The sequence below is a fragment of the Brassica napus genome, chromosome A8 (assembly GCF_020379485.1).
Source record: "Brassica napus cultivar Da-Ae chromosome A8, Da-Ae, whole genome shotgun sequence".
Taxonomy (NCBI): Eukaryota; Viridiplantae; Streptophyta; class Magnoliopsida; order Brassicales; family Brassicaceae; genus Brassica; species Brassica napus.
In genome coordinates, this window is record NC_063441.1 from 20,555,548 (window position 1) to 20,573,046 (window position 17,499).

At 37.5% G+C, this 17,499-nt stretch overlaps 3 protein-coding genes and 1 long non-coding RNA gene across 4 annotated transcripts; 2 read left to right on the top strand and 2 right to left on the bottom strand.

Moving 5' to 3' along the window:
* Window positions 1–686: 686 nt before the first annotated feature.
* On the bottom strand, window positions 687–1,871 carry LOC125577167 (glutathione S-transferase U26). The gene is made up of 2 exons (XM_048738146.1): window positions 1,481–1,871; window positions 687–1,241 (listed from the first exon to the last, which is right to left on the bottom strand). Exons 1-2 carry the CDS (start codon window positions 1,793–1,795, stop codon window positions 897–899), a joined length of 660 nt encoding a protein of 219 aa, XP_048594103.1. The 5' UTR covers window positions 1,796–1,871; the 3' UTR covers window positions 687–896.
* An 8,689-nt stretch (window positions 1,872–10,560) lies between these two features.
* Window positions 10,561–11,259, top strand: LOC106385279 (VQ motif-containing protein 1). Its single transcript, XM_013825198.3, has one exon. It carries the CDS (start codon window positions 10,787–10,789, stop codon window positions 11,078–11,080), a length of 294 nt encoding a protein of 97 aa, XP_013680652.1. The 5' UTR covers window positions 10,561–10,786; the 3' UTR covers window positions 11,081–11,259.
* A 3,326-nt stretch (window positions 11,260–14,585) lies between these two features.
* On the top strand, window positions 14,586–16,102 carry LOC106387603 (interactor of constitutive active ROPs 1-like). The gene is made up of 3 exons (XM_013827500.3): window positions 14,586–14,712; window positions 14,869–14,944; window positions 15,033–16,102. Exons 2-3 carry the CDS (start codon window positions 14,931–14,933, stop codon window positions 15,988–15,990), a joined length of 972 nt encoding a protein of 323 aa, XP_013682954.1. The 5' UTR covers window positions 14,586–14,712; window positions 14,869–14,930; the 3' UTR covers window positions 15,991–16,102.
* Window positions 14,660–15,017, bottom strand: LOC125577168. The gene is made up of 2 exons (XR_007315483.1): window positions 14,780–15,017; window positions 14,660–14,693 (listed from the first exon to the last, which is right to left on the bottom strand). It is a non-coding gene; the product is annotated as an uncharacterized LOC125577168 (long non-coding RNA).
* Window positions 16,103–17,499: the final 1,397 nt, after the last annotated feature.

The window sequence follows — 17,499 nt, forward strand, 5'->3', positions numbered from 1 at the left end:
AATGTAATTAAAGTTAGAATCGATTGTTAACTTTTAAGAGGATGTAGAGAAATGATTTCTACACTTGTTCATTTTCTAGTGGTTTTAACAATTAAATTTAATCATGCAACTAAATAACTTTAGTTTATTAATAAATAGCTGAGAGATTAGATTTGAGAAATTTACCACTAAGGATGCTCTTATCTGATAAAATATTGGGAGCAAATAGTTTAAACATCAAAACAGCATGATGTGTTTTGTTGTTAACTAATAATAAATATTAATATTCCATTATAAACAGCAAAACAAGTAATTGACTCGTTAATTCAACTATGTGTTGTAATTGGATGGATCAATTATTGGCTATGGGGTGTCAGTGTCAGATGAGATTGACATAATTGATCGAGAAAAAAATATCAAATATACAAATTATTTTCGTATTAGGCACGAAAGGAAGAACAAGTCCTCTGAATATGTATGGATCGTGAGCTGAGTTTTTTTTTTTTAGTTTTACTAATATATATTTTTTAAAATCAAGTACTTAATGATTTTTGAGTTGTTTGAGTTGAATAAATATATCTTGCATATTTTGCTTATGGGTTCAATTTTTTCATTTATCGAATATATAACCAAAAAAACTAATTCAATAAAATCAAAAGTCATTCAGAATTTTAAATCGGTTTTCTTGATTTGATGAGATTTAGATATCCAATTCAAACATTTATTTTATTATGGATTTTCATGCTTTTAGAAAGTAGAAAGTACATTGTGTTCCAAAAGAAAAAAGTTGAAAGTACACAAACAAAGAAAATACAGATATTACATAACAGAACAGAACATAACGGTCTTGATACCGAACCATTTTGTTTCCTTGTGTGTTCACTGTTCAGACCAAGTTAGGCAAACATCAAAAGCATCTACTCGGCTCCAAACTTCTTCCTGAGGACATAAGCATACTCAAGGATCTTATCAGAATCCGTCAATGCCTTAACCACGCTCTCTCTCTCTAAACACCTCTTGGTCCACTCAGTCAACTTTGGGAACTCTGTTTCGATACTGAACTCACCAAACTTCTCCATAGCTTTGAACCAGCTGTAATAACCCATCAACGCTATGTCTAGGAACCCAAACACTTCCCCACCGTAGTAAGTTTTGTCTCCAAGCTCTGTTTCAAGTGTCTTAAAATGTTCAAGCAGTTCTTTCTTGGCTGCAACTTGCTCTTCTCCATTTGTTCCCCATACTTTCCATGATGGGTCATAAAACTGAACACACAAACACAAAAGAACCAAACAAAGTCATTAACAATCTGTTTTTTTTTTTGGAAAAAATACAAGTTCTTGAGTTTAAAACATCTAAAACTTCGATTATATTTAAATCAATCTGATTATAAGAATATTTATAAAAAAGATATATTTCAACTGAACCGGTCCTAAAATTTTGATTAAAAATTAGGGACTAAACCAATGTTTTATTGGGCTATATTATATTAGAGATCGTTTACCTTTTTGTCAATGAAATCTGCCCAGAACCTAGCTTGAGCTTTCTGGTAAGGATCAGAGGGGAGCATTGGGTATGTACCGGACCAAACCTCGTCGATGTACTCGAGCTGGATAAGAGATTCACAGATCGGTTTACCTTTGTGGATGAGAACAGGAATCTTCTTGTGAATGGGATTCATCTCGATGAGTAAAGGAGTCTTAATCCATGGATCTGTCTCGATGTACTCATAACTCACTCCTTTCTCAGCCAAAGCCATCTTCGTCCTCATACCGAACATGCTTGGCCAGTAATCAAGCAGAATCACTTCGTCCGCCATTTTTTTTAGATCAGCAACTGTTTTCAACTGCGCACTTATTATTTATTAATGTCTTTTTTGAATATGTAGAATCCCACTATATAAAAGCAACTAATTTCAAGCCTTCTTAAGCATGCCACATATGATAAAATATTTAGAACCAATCATTTAGTCATGTCATTATGAGTTTCTTAATGACAAATTGCTGGGCCTCACAAAACCTTCACACCAATTCAATGTATCATTCCAGCCAATAGCATATCATATTCCTCCCTCTTCGTTAACTCTAACTTCCACAATTTTTATACGCTTAAAATAGTTAAGGCAAATCACAATACACCATTAAATAATTCATACCACCATCTTTCAAAATTCTGGCTAGATATATACACTTTCTCCACTGTTCAGAGCCATTAACACCTTAATCAGATCAAAAACCCCAACCTACTCTCTTCAACTTCTCCATCTCCATCTATATAACCCTTTGGCCACTTACGAAGTTCAAGTATTCTCCAAAGCTATATGAAAATACCTACCGCAGCTATGGCTGGACAAACTCCAACTCAACTGCACGAAACCCAGTCGAGGCGTGTTGAAGAAGAGTTAGAGTTTGTATTATGATCAGAGTACGCAAATTTCTGTCTAGATCGGCCATTTAGATCCCTGCAACTGAATCGCCACTGCCGAAGAGACGACGTAGCAGAAGATGAAAGATGTTTTTTCGTTCGAGAACTTTCGTATTGAATCTCTTCATAAACTCTTGGTAAGCTTATGTTAAGTTTAATGTTCTAAATCTGATCTGATTTGATTCGATATTATACATCGACGAAATTAAGCTTTTAAATTTAGTCATGATAATTGATACTGTTATGAAAAATTCCTTTGAGATTAGGAAGCATAAGTATATTGAAGCTCCAGATTGGTAATGATTTTTTTTTTAAAAAAATTATTGCTCGAATGTATGGTTTTGTCTATGCTCTTTCTTGATTAATAGTGTTTGTATGATTTTTTGCAGAAATGACAAAGCAAATCTGCTCAAATATTAGCCACAGACCTGAATGTTTTTGCGGCTTTCAACTAACTTTACAAAAAGATCACTCAGCTTCTGACTCTAGAGAATTTTAGGTAAATTTTCTGTTCACTTTATATAACTGAATTTTCTGGAAAGCATACACTTTGGTGTTTAAGAGTGTGTGTGTGTGTGTGTGTGTGTGTGTGTGTGTGTGTGTGTTTGATATCTCGACAAGAAAAACGAGAAATTGTTAAAATATGGTGATACAAAATCAGCCAGGAATATAATGTATACTGAGTTGCAGAAGCTGATCGAGGGAAATCCTTTGTTTGATATGAAGCTTCCCTTTCCCAGTTTCAAGGTTTCCCAGCTCAGAACTTTGATCAATCAAAGGTGAATTTCCTATATATTTCTTCAAACAGAAGGGTCAAGTTTTCAATGTTATTTTGTGCGGAATATTACATCTCGAATTGGCAGAACCAGCTATGTCAACGAGGCCAGATCTAGAGTTCAACACATCAACCAAATTAACAAAATTATCCATCTCTTTTTTGATGTATGCCATCAAAATTTAATCTAATCTTTAACTCGAGTCCTGAAATGGCTTTTTGTTGCAGGTTGTACAAAGTCTTGAACATTCTTGAGTTCAATAGCACGAGGCAAATTATGCCAATAATAGTGCATGATAAAGATGGAAAACTCTGACTACTTTTTGAAAAACCAAATAAGTAAGTGTAACTGGTGATTTCATATAACAAAGTATACATATCTTCCTTTTCAAATTATTTTATGCCACTTCCTTTTCAAAAAATTTGGAGAATGCATGCTTGATCATTAGTATATTATATACATCTGGGATTGGTCATATAATACACTGAAAACGTAACTCCAGTTGCTGACTCTTTATGGGATGTTAACGCAACGATATTGCTATCTTTATTACAAACTCATGTTGGATGTGATCTTGACTTCAGGAATCTTTTCTTTTCCTAGATTGATAATTCTGGCAGCAGAAGCATGTAATACAAAGTTTGGATATTTATAGTTAATTAACTAACTTGTCATGATCTGTGTTTGTACCAGTTCAAAGTTGGGTGCACAAGGCAGGAAGCAACTGTGCTTAATAATGATTTACTATACACATGCTTTACTATATTTACTCTGAAATTCTATCTGAATAAAATATTTTCATATTTTTTTTTTCATTAAAACATATATATTTCATTTTTTCATTAAAATAAACATTTTGAATATTTAAGTAATTTCAAATTTATTTAAAATAAATTTATGTTTTATTTTTCTTTTAAACAAAACTTTTAAATATTTAGTTAATGTCGTATTTATTTTAAAATTAAATTTATATTTCATTTTAACTAAAACAAAATTTTAAAATATCTAACTAATTTTGTTATGGGCAATTCTCTCAAATAGATCTTTTTTATTTTGAAAATTTTAATATTTTTTAGTTTTTAAAATTTGAAATCATACCCCCAAACCCCCCCCCCCCCTTAACTCTAACCCCTAAATCATAAACCCTAAATTTTAAATCATAAACCCAAAAATACACCCCTTAATAAAACGTTTTGGTCATTTTGATATTTGAGGTCTATATTTGTGATAAAAAATTTTTTAGGTCTATCCTAGGGTCTCTTTTGTAATTACAACTAAAGACATGTATAGTTTTGTATTAATCTGTGATTTAATTTAATATAATATAATACTTTTAAAAAAAAATTGATCTTTCACCAGTAAAATTTTTCAATTTAGAATATTGTATCACATGATTTAAAATATGCTTTCACTAAAAATTTAAAACAAATAAAATAAATTATTGCAAATGAACTATAAAATTATTGTATTTTAAAATGTTTTATAAACAATTAGTAATATTGTAAATGTAGTGGAAAATTTGTAAATTAACAAATTTGAATCATGTAATCCGCGCGTAGCGCGGAAAACGAATCTAGTGAAGGATAAAGAGATTGGTGTTCTCGTCTTTATAGAGTTACCACGAAAATAAGGTTTTCGTAGTTTAGTGCTACACGTAACATCACATAATTAATTATTCGATATTTAAAATTTATCTTTTCCTTATAGAATATGTGGACTAATAGATGTTCACGTTTACGCCAAGATCTTAATTATTATATCCACGATTTCAGTCGAGATATGATATATTTTTATACTTATTTGTCAGCTAACATCTCGATTCGGAAGGAGATATCACTGTATTATTGATAATTTTTAATACCATTACAGTAGTATGCGTTTTTATTATCGGAAACTGTACTTTCTTTCTTGTTGCTTAAAGTAAGGCTTATATGATTTCACTTATATTACGATCATTAAACCATTGATTTGGTCATTAAACCATTGATTTGGTATTAAATCATAACGTGGCATTTATCTGGGTCTTTTCCTAATGCTACTCCAGCTGCCTGTGTTCTTTAATTATGTACTTGGAAATTGTTATACAGTTGAACCAAACAAAAAGTAAAAAGTTATTATACATTTTGTCGGCAAATATTTTAAATTTTTAATATTGTTTAAGCTTTGGCTCTAACAAAAATATGCTATGTACAAATTTAAATTGAATGGCAACATAAACACAAAGTTCAAAACTAATTTGATGCAAGGGACAGTTTGAAAAACTTGTTTTAGTTAGACATACAGTATTCGGCCCGAAACGTGAACTAAGCCGGCCCGTTATGGGTTGAACATAGATTCAAAAGCCTGAACCGTGGCCCATTAGTAATAAGGATCCTTTTTTTTTTGATCAACTGGTTACTTTCATTAGAACTAAATCAAACAAAGAGAGTTATGGCCTCAGGCCCAAATAAGAAACAAGACATGATTTAGCTAAAAAATCCGCTGGCCCATTACAAGCCCGCGGGGTGAAGGTGAAAGAGCATGAGTGGAAGGGGGAGGAAGCGGAGAACGCCAGCGAGTCGATGTCCGATAAAATTCCGTAGAGTTCCGTCGATCGTCTTCTCGTGGTGATAGCTCTGACGAGCACTTGAGAGTCTGTGCGTAGACAGATGTTGGTGAACTGGAGGGATGAGGCCTGGATTAGCGCCTCTCTGATTGCTAGGGCCTCAGCCATGCAGGCGGAGGAGACGTTTGCTTGGGGCGTGGACGCTTTGTGGAGTTCCTGGGCGTTCCGGTCCGTGAAGATCCAACTCAATCCGGCTGCTTTTCGGTCTGATCGCCATGCGGCGTCTGTGTTGCAGAAGACGGTATCCTCATTGCAGATGATCCTGGGTAGCGTGGTCACTGGAAGAGCTGTAGACGGTCTATTTGCTTGCGCCTGTTCCCATTCCTTTTGGGAGAGGATTGCTTTTAGCGCAGTTGCGTGTGGTGTGATTACTCTCTTCTCGAAGATCAATTGATTCCTGGATGTCCAGATGTTCCAACAGAACCAGGGAAAGGCGTTGCTCGTGATTCCGTAAGGGGGAAGGTTGTGCCAGTTCCGGGCGCTCTCTATCAAAGGCTTGAAGGACGATGAGTCATCAGTGAGAACAGCAACTCGCCAGGGTCCATTCTCCCACACCTCTCTAGCGAAGCTGCATTGGAACAGAATGTGGTCGATGGTTTCCCTTGCTCCACACCTGATACAGTTTGTGTTGTTGAGGAGTCCTCTGGTCTGGAGATTTGCCCCAGTTGGGAGTGCGTTCGCGGCTGCTTTCCAGAGAAAGAACTTCAACTTTGGTAGGAGCTCAGGTGTCCAAATAAATTTCTTCCAGTTCCAGGGGATACCACGATCTACCGGTGGTGCAGCTTGAAGGTACTTTGGCGCCTGTACTGAGTAGTAACCTGATCTGACTGTGTACTGGCCTGACTTGTCCAGTGGCCAGATAAATGTATCAGGAGCTCCGAGTAAGCTGGGCTTCAGCGCGAGGATATATGTGGCTAACTCAGGGAGTAGGTTGTTGATCCTTGCTTCATTCCATTCTTTTTTCTCTCTGGAAAGGACATCTGCTACCATCAGGTCTTTGTCGATAAGGAAGACAGGTCCAATAGGTTTAAGGTTTGTTTCTGGATTTATCCAAGAATCTGTCCAGAGATTTGTTGATTCTCCATCTCCGATTGCCTTACCCAGATGTTGCAGGAGCAAGTCACGCCCCGCCAGTATCCCACGCCAACCATGAGAGATAGCAGAAGCCGAAGGGGTCTTGAGGAAGGAGGCCTTGTGGCAGTATTTTCCTAACAGAACCCGCGCAAGTAAGCAATCAGGCTTTGTAAGAATTCTCCAGCTTATCTTAGCTAGCAGTGCGTGGTTGAAAGCTTGTATATCACGAAAGCCCAAGCCTCCCAGCCCTTTAGGTAGTGTCATTTTGTCCCAAGATATCCAGCTTATTTTCCGTTCTCCCTCCTTATCGTCCCACCAAAACCTAGTGAGAACAGATTGAATGCGTTTACAAAGACTAACTGGAAGTTCAAAGCATGACATGGCGAAAGAAGGGGTGGCAGACAGAACGGCTTGAAGCATAGTAGCTTTGCCTGCGGTGGAGAGGAAATGTGTGGTCCATGAGATTGCCTTTTGCTTCATCCTGTCCACGATCGATGCGAAGAGATCCTTTTTACGTCTACCAAAATGCTCAGGGAGCCCCAGGTACTTCCCCACGCCTCCTTCTCTTTCAATTCCCAGTTGAGCCTTAACTCGAGCTCTTATGTCAGGAGGTGTCTTGGAGGAGAACGATATGGAGGACTTCTGTGTATTTATCATCTGTCCAGAAGCACATTCATAGCTATGCAGGATCTCCATAAGCGCGGTACAATTTATTTCTTCCGTTTTTGTAAAAATCATAGTATCGTCTGCGAACAGTAGGTGGTTTAGCTTAGGGCTATTCCTTGCGACGCGTAGTCCTGGTAGTAAGCCACTCGCTTGTGCTTTTTGACAGAGACCCGACAGCACCTCCCCGCAAAGAATGAAGATGTATGGTGATAGGGGATCACCCTGACGGATTCCACGCTGCGGAGTTACTTCACCTATCACCTCGTTGTTCAGGAGGAAAGAGTATGACACCGTGGAAATGCACTGCATCATCCACATGATCCAGGTATCACAAAAACCCATTCTCTCTAGTACAGCACGGATAAAAGACCACTCTAATCTATCATAAGCCTTGCTTATATCTGTCTTTACTGCCATTGAGCAGTGTTTGACAGCTCCCGATGCCTTTAGATAGTGTAAGACTTCGTGGGTGATTAGTACGTTGTCCGAAATGGCCCGGCCCGGTACAAAGGCACTTTGTGTCTCGGAGATAACATCTTGAAGTACCGGTTTGAGTCGTAGGGCTAGGACTTTTGATATCACCTTATAATAGACGTTACATAAGGCAATAGGTCTGTAGTCAGAGACTAGCTTGGGGCTGGGGATCTTTGGGATGAGCCTAATGTGCGTTGAGTTGATTGAATAGGGTAGAGCGCCTGTAGTGAAGAAAGATTGAATTTCTTTTGATATTGCAGGTCCCACCACACTCCAGTTCGACTGGAAAAAACTCGCAGAAAAACCATCAGGCCCCGGGGCCTTGTCAGGATGTATGGCAAACATCGCCTCCTTGATCTCCTCTGTAGACGGTAGCAGTGTCAGCTTATCGTTTGTAGCTTGGGAGATGCAGGGGGTGAGTGCTCTGAAGACCACTTCTGTCGCTGGTGGGTTTGAAGAGGTAAAAATCTCTTTGAAATATTCAGATATCACCTTTGCAATTTGATCCTCTTCATAAACCGGAATGCCTGAGTTTGTTTCAATTGTTGTTATTCTGTTCCTAGCTCTTCGACTCTTAGTGGACGCGTGAAAAAAGCTCGTATTTTTGTCGCCCAGTGTGAGCCACAATTGTCGACTCCGCTGCTTCCAATATTCCTCCTCCTCTTTGTAGGCTTTTAGGAGGTCCTGATTTATCAGCGAGATGGTTTCCGTATCTGCTGTTCTTGACGCCATAGCAGCATCCAGGGCAGATTTGAGATCGGTAATTTTCTTCTGACTGTTGATGTAGAACTCCTTGCTCCAATTGACAATTGCTTTCCTGCATTTGCTAATTCTATTAGCAACTGACAGGCCTTGAGCCGCCTCCCATACCTCTTTGACTAGCGCTGTTACTACTTCGTTATTGCGGAGTCGACGATCATAGCGGAACACGCCCGATGATTTCTTTCTCTTCGAATCGAAGGTGGAAAGTATAGGCCTGTGATCTGATCCCTCAAAAGGGAGGTAGTGTGTTCTGCCATTGGGAAAGAGGTCAGACCATGAACTATTTGCCAGAGATCTGTCCAAGCGGCAGTGAACCAAGTGTGAGTGCCTCTGTCCTCTCCATGACAAGAAGTCTCCCGTGTGCTTAATATCAAACAGGTCGCTCGAAGATAAGAAGGACCTAAACGCACCAAATGAGCTCTCTGGCCTTTCCGTTCCGCCAGCTTTTTCGGAGTTGTCTATGATTTCATTGAAATCCCCGGTGAGGAACCAGGGAGTGCTCCTTGTTGATGCAATATCCGAGAGGAGGTCCCATACTGCTTGTCTCTCAGCAATCTCAGGAGCTCCATATACGAAGGTAGCATGGAAAGAAGTACCTTTGAAGCTGACTAGTGTGTCAATAAAGTTGCGGGTTGTCGCGAGTATCTGAATCTCAACATCGGTTTTCCAGAGGAGGGCTAAACCCCCAGATGCAGGGGAGTCAGGAGATAGGAGGAAGTGCTTTTCATAGCGCAGGGTCTCTAACTTAGACATCACCATCTCGTCTTGGTTTTTGGTCTCAGAAATGAAGATGATGTCTGGAGAACATTTCTTTGTTAGGTCAGTGAGCCTTTGGACTGTTATGGGGTTCCCCAAACCATAACAGTTCCAGCTCAACACTACTAAGGAAGACGCGGAGGAAGGGTGTGAAAACCCTGCTGAGAGCTTGTCGCAATTGCGTCTGGCTGCCGTGTAGGTTGTCGTGGGGGAGATGGAGATGTGGGTCCTACTTGCACGACATTGCGCCTTCTGTTCTGAGGGTGTATTGGTGACGCATAAGGGAAACCATGCCTGTGCGAGGATCTGGAATGGGATAAAATTCTTTTGCTTGCACTTGCACCCAGGTGGATACATGGGCTTGCAGCATACCTCCTTCGCCTGGATGTTCTACCATTACTCCTTTAGTTAGAGTATCAGAGCGACGGTACGTGATATGATTCCACATATTCAATCAACTAAGGCGTGCTTTGAGTTTTTGACCCACTAAACTACAGTATATAATATGATTATTTTCTCGATCAATAGTTTCCAGATAATAATAACAAAAGTCCATCTAGTACTTGGTCAGTCAAGGCTGCTAGAATAATACCGGTCAAACCTGTTTTACCCCATACAAGAATCACGTCAAAGACAACAAATATATAAACAATGTAATAATACCGTGATTGACCGTAAATTAATATTTTCGTTAAAAATACCATAAATTAATATTTTTCCTTTTTGCCAAAAATTATAAATAGTTTTGTTACTCGTATAAAATTCTAAACACCTATCAAATTTGTTTAAAAAAGTATCTATCAAATAAAGTTACAATCTCCAGTTTAATTTGATCCATTAGGTTACAAACCTCTTTGTTATAATGCAACGTTGGTTAACTGAGTCAAATTTCTATAGTAAGTGGAAACTCCTTATATGAAAAAAATCGTTATTCATGAAAAAGCCTATGATCGTAACACCATACGTAAGCATGTACCAGAATCAATATATCATTCCAACCTATATAATAGTTGCGTTTATATATGATTTTAAATTATGCTACAACAATAAAGAAATATGTTCTTATCCATATAGTTCATAAGGAATCGCAACACTAAATGTTTCTGAAATATATACTTTTAAAATACAACACATAATTTTTTGGTCCTCTGTATATATACCCCATGTATTTGTCTACACATATAACAAGCATCTGGAGATTCAACAGGCAATTACTCAGAGGCCAAAACACATTCTAATTTTGTTGTCTTAAAAAAAAGCAGATCATCAAAGTATGTCTAGAGTTAGGTCTGAGCCGATGAAGGTTGTCTTCATTAACACACGGTACATCCAGACAGATGCTCGGAGCTTCAAGTCGATTGTTCAAGAACTCACCGGTAAAAACGCCGTCGTCGCTGAGGGTCCTTTCGAATTCTCCGCTCAAGGGTACGGTGGAAAAGATTCATCACATCAGTATTTTGGCGGCGGAAGAGAAGCAGAGGGAGGTGTAGAGACGACGGAGTTCGATAGATTTTTTAGGGAGATGCCTCCGGTCGGCGAATTGTTTAATCTATGGTCAGAAACTTGACTAGTGAAAATTTGAAAATACGTTTTTCTTTTTTACTATTTGATTTAGTTTTTTTTCTCGTGGTTGTTATGGCCATTGGGTCTCATCTTTGTATCTTAAGCCCTTTTAAACACGAGCGAACCTATATTTTGATTTCTTTTGCTTAATATGATTTCTCTTTATAGAGTGTTTTGCTTAAAGATGTTGGTTCTGCTTATTATGTGTACTCTGGCCTCTTAAATGGTGTTTGATAAGTTGTAGTTAAGTCTCCGGAGAATCACTATGGTTCTGTCGGCTTTTGTTTCTAGGGAACATTGTTTGTTCCGCTGGCTTTTAGTCTTTGGGAGTTTGTCATAACTCGCCAACTTGGTGTTAAACAAATCAGTGTGTAACTTGCTTTATGATCAATGTAATCTAGAAATGTTAAAAAACAAGGAAATTAATGTTTTCCACTTTTCAAATAAGTATGCATGCTTGAAGGAAGGATATCTTGCGAACTTGAGGTTATAATGATCATGCAAAGATATGAAAGGAATGAAAAACAAATTGTGATTTTACAAGATGTGATTTTGATGTTTCAGCATTGTATTGATTATTAGTGAGAGCTGTATATTGTGATGGAATAGTGGAGGATGATGCTAAGGGACCGATCATGGAATAGTTAGTAGTTGTGGAAATGTCAAAGAAGGACGAGAAAATGAAGATTCACATGCTTTGGTCTCTTTGATATTAAATGAGAACATAAGAATTTAAGTGTGGTGGTGGTCATCTTTGGAGCTTCAGGGTTTTAAAGGTTTTTTACTTAGGGCATAAATCCTCACATGCCTTTGTCTTTTGGTTCTTGAATATTATCAAGTACACTTTTTTACCTTCTCTCACTTTGGAATTTGGACTGTCCACGTACATTTAATTTCATATAACAAATAAATCTAAAATGTAAATGTGAGTACTGTTATTCATTATAGTCACTTCCTAATATTCGGTCATATGTTACTTTAAACCCTATCCTGGCCGCGTGTGTTATGTTCCAAATGGTAAAGTTATCAGTTTTTAACAAAGTTGTTTCTAACACAGAAAATAAGTTTGTACTAAATTTTGTTTCTAACATTAACATCTAAACTTTACATGATATAGAGAATGATTGGTAAACTTCGGAGAAATACAGAATAAATAAAAAGGTGAAAACTAGAGTAAATGTTAAAAAGTGAAAACATGAAAGGGAAACAAAAGCCAACGTTAACTATATTTCCAACAAACCTAAGAGTTACAACTGTGTGCTTCCTTTTACTACTTTTTTTTTAATTGACTGTTAAATTAATTTAAAAAAACTCTTGTTACAACTGTGTGCTTCCTTTTACTTTTCTCTCTATACATATTGCTTTTTCCACTTTATCAACAATATGTAGAATAAAAGTTAAAAGATAACATTTAACTTGATTGGTAGTTTTTTAGCTGAATAGAAAGTAAAACAAAATTGGACTGAGCTCTGTTCATCAAAAAGAGCAGAGAGAGAGAAAGAGAGAAAAGCTTTGTTAAGGGGATCCGGCGGTCGGTCGGCGCGTGAGCGTCCGTGCCGCCGCCGGAAACCTTTTTTCTGTTAGATTAAGTTGCATGTCCTATCTCCTCTTAGTCTCCTCCGGTTTCCGTTTGTCGGAACTCTGGTCAGCCATCAACCGCTCACGGGTTTTGGTCTTGGAGTCACGACGCGGCTGCGGGAAGGATGGCGCGGTGAAGACTTCGGTAGTTGTTTCCTTTTCTCCGGGAGACGGAGGCTTTCAAAGTTCCGTCGCCGCCGGTCCTTGTCTCCGTGGCGGGGAAGCTTTTTCAGTTCCGCCGTCGTCGGCTCTAGTTCCCGGGGTGTGAAGGCTTCCACAGCCTTGCGCCGCCGGCTTCCGGTCCCTAGTACGATTAGGGTTTTATTTCGCTAGTCTTTTAATTTTGCGGTTTAGATGTGTTGTTCGGTTATGTTCTCGTCGGAGGAGAGTGAAGCTCTCCGGTGGAAAGGGTATGATGCATGCGACGGTTTTCTTTGGGTTATGCGGTTAACGGTGACGACGGATGAGATCTCGCCGCGGCGATTGATTCTCTCCGTTTTTAGAACCCAAAAGATGATGGCGGTGATGACTAGAGGAGCGATAGACGCCTGGTTTGCTCCGGTGTCCCGAAGGTTAGAGCGCCGGCGATGACGTGATTCAGTGGTGGAGAGACGATCCTGCGACACGTGTAACCTCGAAGTCGAGGATGGAAACACGTGTCCTCGCATCGAAAAGGATGTCACGCGAGGCGGCCGTTTCCAAGAGTCGATGACTTTAGGGTTTCCCCAAGTTGGGCCGGATGTAATGGGCCCATTTGGATAACGAATTTTAGCCTGGGTTGGTTTTTTAGTGGGCTTTTTTGTAATATGCTTTCTGGGCTTGGCCCGATTCCTTTAATATAAAAACTTATTGATGGGGAAAAAAAAAAGTAAAACAAAATTTAGAATCTGACTGTATGGTATAAATAGCGTAAAATGAAAAATGCGAAAAACATTTTCAGCTGATTTACTCTCATTTCGGCTAGTCAAGATAATAAATAATAACAATCATTTCCGCTGATCTACTCTGGAAAGAGAATATAGCAGAGTAAAGTTTTACTCAACTTGAACGAAGTGGAAAATGTTTTGCGCCAGCGATATTATTTTCTTTTCAACTCAATTTCACTTTTTTCACCTTTTTACTCCATCATGCAACCAATCACACCTTTAGAGTAAACAATTACCATCTAGTCACACTCTACAATAGCCAGTCTACAACTACTAGATAATGATACTGACCCAAAAGGTGAATCCAAATTAGTTAGTGCTAAAATGCTATATATATAATATTTGTAATTTAGTTTTGATTTTTTGTTATCTTAAGAAATGTCAAATTGGTTACTCGAGGTGTTGGAGATCACAAAAAGAAACGTCGAAATTAGGGGAGAGTAGTAAAAAGAAGATTGTAAGTTGAAATTTGTAGAAACCCGACAAAAAGAAACAAGACTGTCAGAAAATATTTGATTTGTAGGTAGAATGCATGTGTGCGTATTTATTATAAATCCACATTTATTATGCATTTTTCTATATTTATCTATCATGAAATGCATATACATAAACGTCAAAATGATACAACATTGATGGTGTCAGATTCAGTTCTCAAGCTTCTTGTACATAATTACATCCTCAGTTTCTCACCATTACCAGATTTTGGTGGTCTAGAATATCCAATTTATCCATGACAAAATATATGAAGTATGAACATTCCACTCGTGTATATTTTTATTACATTGCATGCTGACTTATTTTTAAAGAAGCTGACATTATTCGAAGATTGAAATTATACTTTTCACCCTTCTTCTCCCCCAATGGTCCTTCGATTTTAAAATCTCACTACCTCCCACTTCACCGACAGCTTTATTTCAAATCTTCAAAAACACATCTCTCTCTATCTCTATAGGCTTCTTGATTTTTGAGAGTGTCTTAAAATGAAGCTGTCTGTTGTCATTGTGGGTCTTCTTCTGGTTTTATGTCGTTGTTCCTATTAACTAACTCACAATCATCCAACGAAGCTCTTTATCTTTTTCATATTTTATTTCCATATTTTCCCTAAGTCACCTCCTGAATTTCAAATTCAAAGGTAAGTTTACAATTCATTTTTTTCCTTCTAATTTTCCTGAAAATTTGAAGATAATTAGTATTATTACCTTATCTAAGTTCATCGGAATCCCGACATGAGTTATGTCTTTGGTAGTTGCTGTAATAAATGACATTCTGCTTTTTATTTATGCTTCAGCTTTTCATAGCCCTTTGAGCTTCCTGCAGCTTTTTAGTTAAGTCCCCTGCAGAAAACTAAAAATGCCAAGACCAAGGTAAAGATCTTGAGTTGTGCATGATCTAGTACATGAGTAATGATGTGACTAATAAAGTTTTCTTTCTTTCTGGTGTTGCTTTCTTTAGAGTTTCAGAGTTGTCTCATGGGCAAGCTTCGAGGCTGAGGACATCATCATCTACATCTCACTCGAATCATCCCAACCGTCTGCTCACTACTGACCGGAGTTCTAATAAGCTTGGTGCTGACCGTAAATCTCCTAGAAGCGGCGGTGGACCTCCGCTTGGTCAGAAGAAACTTGGAGGCCGAATATCGGATCTAGAGTCGCAGCTAGGACAAGCACAAGAGGAGCTGAGACTGCTCAAAGACCAGTTGGCTAATGCTGAAGCTGTCAAGAAACAAGCTCAAGAAGAGCTTCATGAAGATACTAAATCAACCAAACCAAACCCTCTGGATGGAGCGGAGGGTTCTGCATCTGAAGCAGAAGCAATAGATAGAGACGAGATCCCTGGTGATGTGGAGAAAGAGACTGATGTGTTTGAGGTTCCTGTTGAGAAGATTGCTATAGTAGAAGAAGAAGATGAGAAACTTGTAGATGAGGTCAAGATGTTGAAAGCTAGACTGTATGATATGGAGAAAGAACATGAGTCACTAGGCAAAGAAAACGAGAGCTTAAAGAATCAGTTAACTGACTCAGCTTCTGAGATGTCTAACGTGAGAGCTAAAGAAGAAGAGACGGCTTCAAAGGTGATTCATATTGGAGAAGAGTTGGAAGAAAGTAGAGCGAACACAGCTCACTTAAAGGAGAAGCTTGAGTCCATGGAAGAGGCAAAAGAAGCTTTAGAGGCTGAGATGAAGAAACTCAGGGTTCAAACCGAGCAGTGGAAGAAGGCGGCAGATGCTGCAGCTGCGGTTCTCTCTGGAGAGTCTGAGATGAACGGTCGGGATCCATCTGGTGGGTTGTTTGACCCGAGTGCGGTGGTTGGGTTCATGGATGATACTGATGATGGTTTTGGAAGTGGGAAGAGGAAGAGTTCAGGGAAGAAGATGTTTGGTGACTTGTGGAAGAAGAAAGGGCACAAGTGAGATATGCATGACTATGTTTTTTCTTACCATTTGTATTGTATTAATCTCGAAACTTTTGTAAGTTGGTGAGCTTCATCAGATGCTAACTCATCAATCCAAATCATTTGCACTCTTTAGCACTTTTCACAAGAAAAAATGGTAACTATAACTATTAGAAATCGGGTCGTGGGCTCGGGTTTGGGCTAAGATAACCGGAACAAGGCCCAATTTACCAAGTTCATTGGCAATGAGAGTCATCTAATAGCGAGTGTTACTATAACGAGACACTAGATTTTAACCCGCGCACCCGCGCGGGTGTATTTTTCAAAAATATTTTGCTACTTGTTTTTTATGTTAATATTAGTGCTTGAAAAAAATCAAAATCTGAAGAATGAAACCGATCTTGATCTGAAAGTGTAATACCAAACCCGAACCAAAATTGATAGCAAAATATTTTGAAAAATATGTTAATATTTAATCTGCGCGCCTGCACGGATGTATATTTTGAAAAATATGTTGATATTTGTTTTTCATGTAATTATTAGGGTTTGGCAAAATGAATCCGAGGAACAGACCCGATACCGATCCGAAAATATAGTACCAAACCCGAACATAAATTGATTAAATATTCAAATTATTCAAAGTTTTGTTATTTAGAGATTCAAATCTGATCCGAACCGAAGTATTCAGATACTTATATATTTAATTATATTTAGATTTAACATATATAAAACATCAAGAATTATACTTTTAAATTGGTTTAAATACTTGAAAATATATATAGATAGTCAAAAGTAAATATCTGAAATAGTTAAGGTATACTCAAATCACCAAAAATACTTAAAATATTTATTGATTTTGTATCCAAAAATTTTAAATGCCAATTGATATGTTAAGCTTAGGTATTCTGACATATGTTATTTAAATTTATAGGAAATATATTATTTTATTTATAGATTTTGAGAAATTTAAAATATATAATGATTTAAAACTTTAAAAATAATTTAAATGGATCCAAACTCGAACCAAACCCGCAAAGGTCTGAATCACACTCAAACCAAAATTTAGAAACATCCTAATAGGGCTGAAATCTTTGACCCCGGAAATCTGAAATGCAAATCGATCAGAACCAAACTCGTATGGGTAACCGAAAGTCTATCCCTAGTCATTATTATGTATCGTATATTGTCATCATATAATTAATCATATTTTATATGTACCATCATATAAATAATTACATATATTATATTTTTAAAACTTAATATGAAATATAAAAACTATAATTTGAGTTGGTATTTCAAATTGGGCTTCGTATTGTATTTTTCTTATATATATGTTGACAACATTTTTTATAATGGTTATTGAAAAATAGTTTAGTAAAAATCCATTTTTGAATATATGTATATTTTTCAATCAATTTATGATATAAATCAATTTTGAATTATTATTTTGATTTGAAATATGTATATAAAGTTTAAATTTTGTTTTATGGTTAGTTTAGAAAAAAAAGTTTTAGGCAATTAGATTGAC

Coding starts and splice junctions, on each gene's coding strand:
- LOC106385279 (XM_013825198.3), top strand. CDS start 10,787: ATGTCTAGAGTTAGGTCTGAGCCGATGAAGGTTGTCTTCATTAACACA.
- LOC125577167 (XM_048738146.1), bottom strand. CDS start 1,795: ATGGCGGACGAAGTGATTCTGCTTGATTACTGGCCAAGCATGTTCGGT. Junction 1,242..1,480: donor CAGATTTCATTGACAAAAAG/GTAAACGATCTC, acceptor TTGTGTGTTCAG/TTTTATGACCCATCATGGAA.